General features: G+C 59.0%; 1 protein-coding gene across 1 annotated transcript in view; it reads left to right on the top strand.

The window, feature by feature from the left end:
- Positions 1-1,404, top strand: part of LOC104387443 (TGF-beta receptor type-2-like) — a 13,519-nt gene that overhangs the window by 7,043 nt on the left and 5,072 nt on the right. The window contains exons 4-5 of the mRNA XM_009996212.1: positions 7-258; positions 379-520. Coding sequence (XP_009994514.1) covers positions 7-258; positions 379-520 — 394 coding nt within the window. The remainder of the gene's footprint in view (positions 1-6; positions 259-378; positions 521-1,404) is intronic.

The raw sequence follows: 1,404 nt of genomic DNA, 5'->3' as shown, positions 1-1,404 counted from the left end.
CTCGAGGACTACCTCTCCCGCCACGTCCTGCGCTGGAGGGACCTGCAGAGGATGGCGGGCTCCTTGGTGAGCGGGGTGGCCCACCTGCACAGCGACTACACGGCCTGTGGCAGGCCCAAGATCCCCATCGCCCACCGGGACATCAAGAGCACCAACGTGCTGGTGAAGAGCGAGCAGGAGTGCGTGCTCTGCGACTTCGGCATCGCCATCCGCCTCGACCCCTCCCTGACCGTGGACGACTTTGCCAACTGCGGGCAGGCAAGGACGACCCCTCAGCCCCTCCTGGAGGGGACCCTCTTCCAACTACCCTCAGTCACCCACTGCCAAAGTCCTCGCCCAACCCCTGCTAACACCTCTCTCCCTCCTCTTTGTCGGCAGGTGGGCACAGCCAGGTACATGGCCCCGGAGGTCCTGGAGTCCAGGGTGAACCTGGAAGACCTGGAGTCTTTCAAGCAGATGGATGTCTACTCCATGGCCCTCGTTTTGTGGGAAATGGCCTCAAGATGTGAAGTGGTAGGAGGTAGGAGCACGGTACTGGGGTTGCCACGCACTTTTTGCTCCCTTCCTCCACGTACAGGGACACGGCTCCCCCTTGTGTCCCTGGCAGCGGCACTGGACCCGATGTGGGGTGACTTGGTCCTCTGCAGGGGTGTTAAGAGCTGGCAGCGGGTCCTCCCCATGGCTCCCTGCCCAGTGTGCTGCAGCTCAGGGGGTCAGCTCAGTGGCCAAAGATCAGGATGAGACCTCAGCGGGTTCATCTGGTCAAGCCCCCACTCCAAGGCAGCCAGCTGCCAAGTCAAATCCCAGTCAGTGCTGGCAACACAAAGCTAAGCAGGAAGAGCCCAAGGCTGCCTCCCTCTCCCTGGCCACAAGCATTTTTTTTTTCAGACAACAGCAGTGAGTTTATGTTGCAACAGGGACTCACAAACTCCAGCCTCTGACAGAGCCACATCCTGGCATCTGAAACTGCATGTAGGAAAACTTTTAATTAACTGCCCTGCTGTTAGCCCCTGCTTGCCCTTCTGCCTCCTTCCCTCCCTCCCCATTTTAGCTGTCTCCAGTTCCTTCCCCAACCCACCTACTTGCAATACAAGCCCACAGAGCTGCAAAAAGCTCCAGCTGCTGGCAAGAAAGTTGGTCCAATTGCCCCACGAGCCCCACGCTCAGCAGAGGGAGAGCCCTGCCTGGCTCAGATGCCCTGTGCATCCTTTACTCCCAAGCCAGCAACCCAGGCCATCCTTTCCCACTCGTATTTCATCTCCACTTGCATCCAGGCAGGAGCTGGCAGAAACCAGGGTGGCCTCTCACCTCTGCAACAGGGTTTTTCCTTGGCCTCCCACCACATAGGGCTGCTCTCCTGGAAAAGCCATTTTTCCACTAACCTGATCCAGGCACGCAGCAGGA

The sequence above is a fragment of the Chaetura pelagica genome, unplaced genomic scaffold, assembly GCF_000747805.2.
Source record: "Chaetura pelagica isolate M959 unplaced genomic scaffold, ChaPel_1.0 scaffold3, whole genome shotgun sequence".
In the NCBI taxonomy this organism is placed as follows: domain Eukaryota; kingdom Metazoa; phylum Chordata; class Aves; order Apodiformes; family Apodidae; genus Chaetura; species Chaetura pelagica.
Note: the sequence above shows the minus strand (reverse complement) of the source record. Positions and strands in the feature narration are given on the sequence as shown.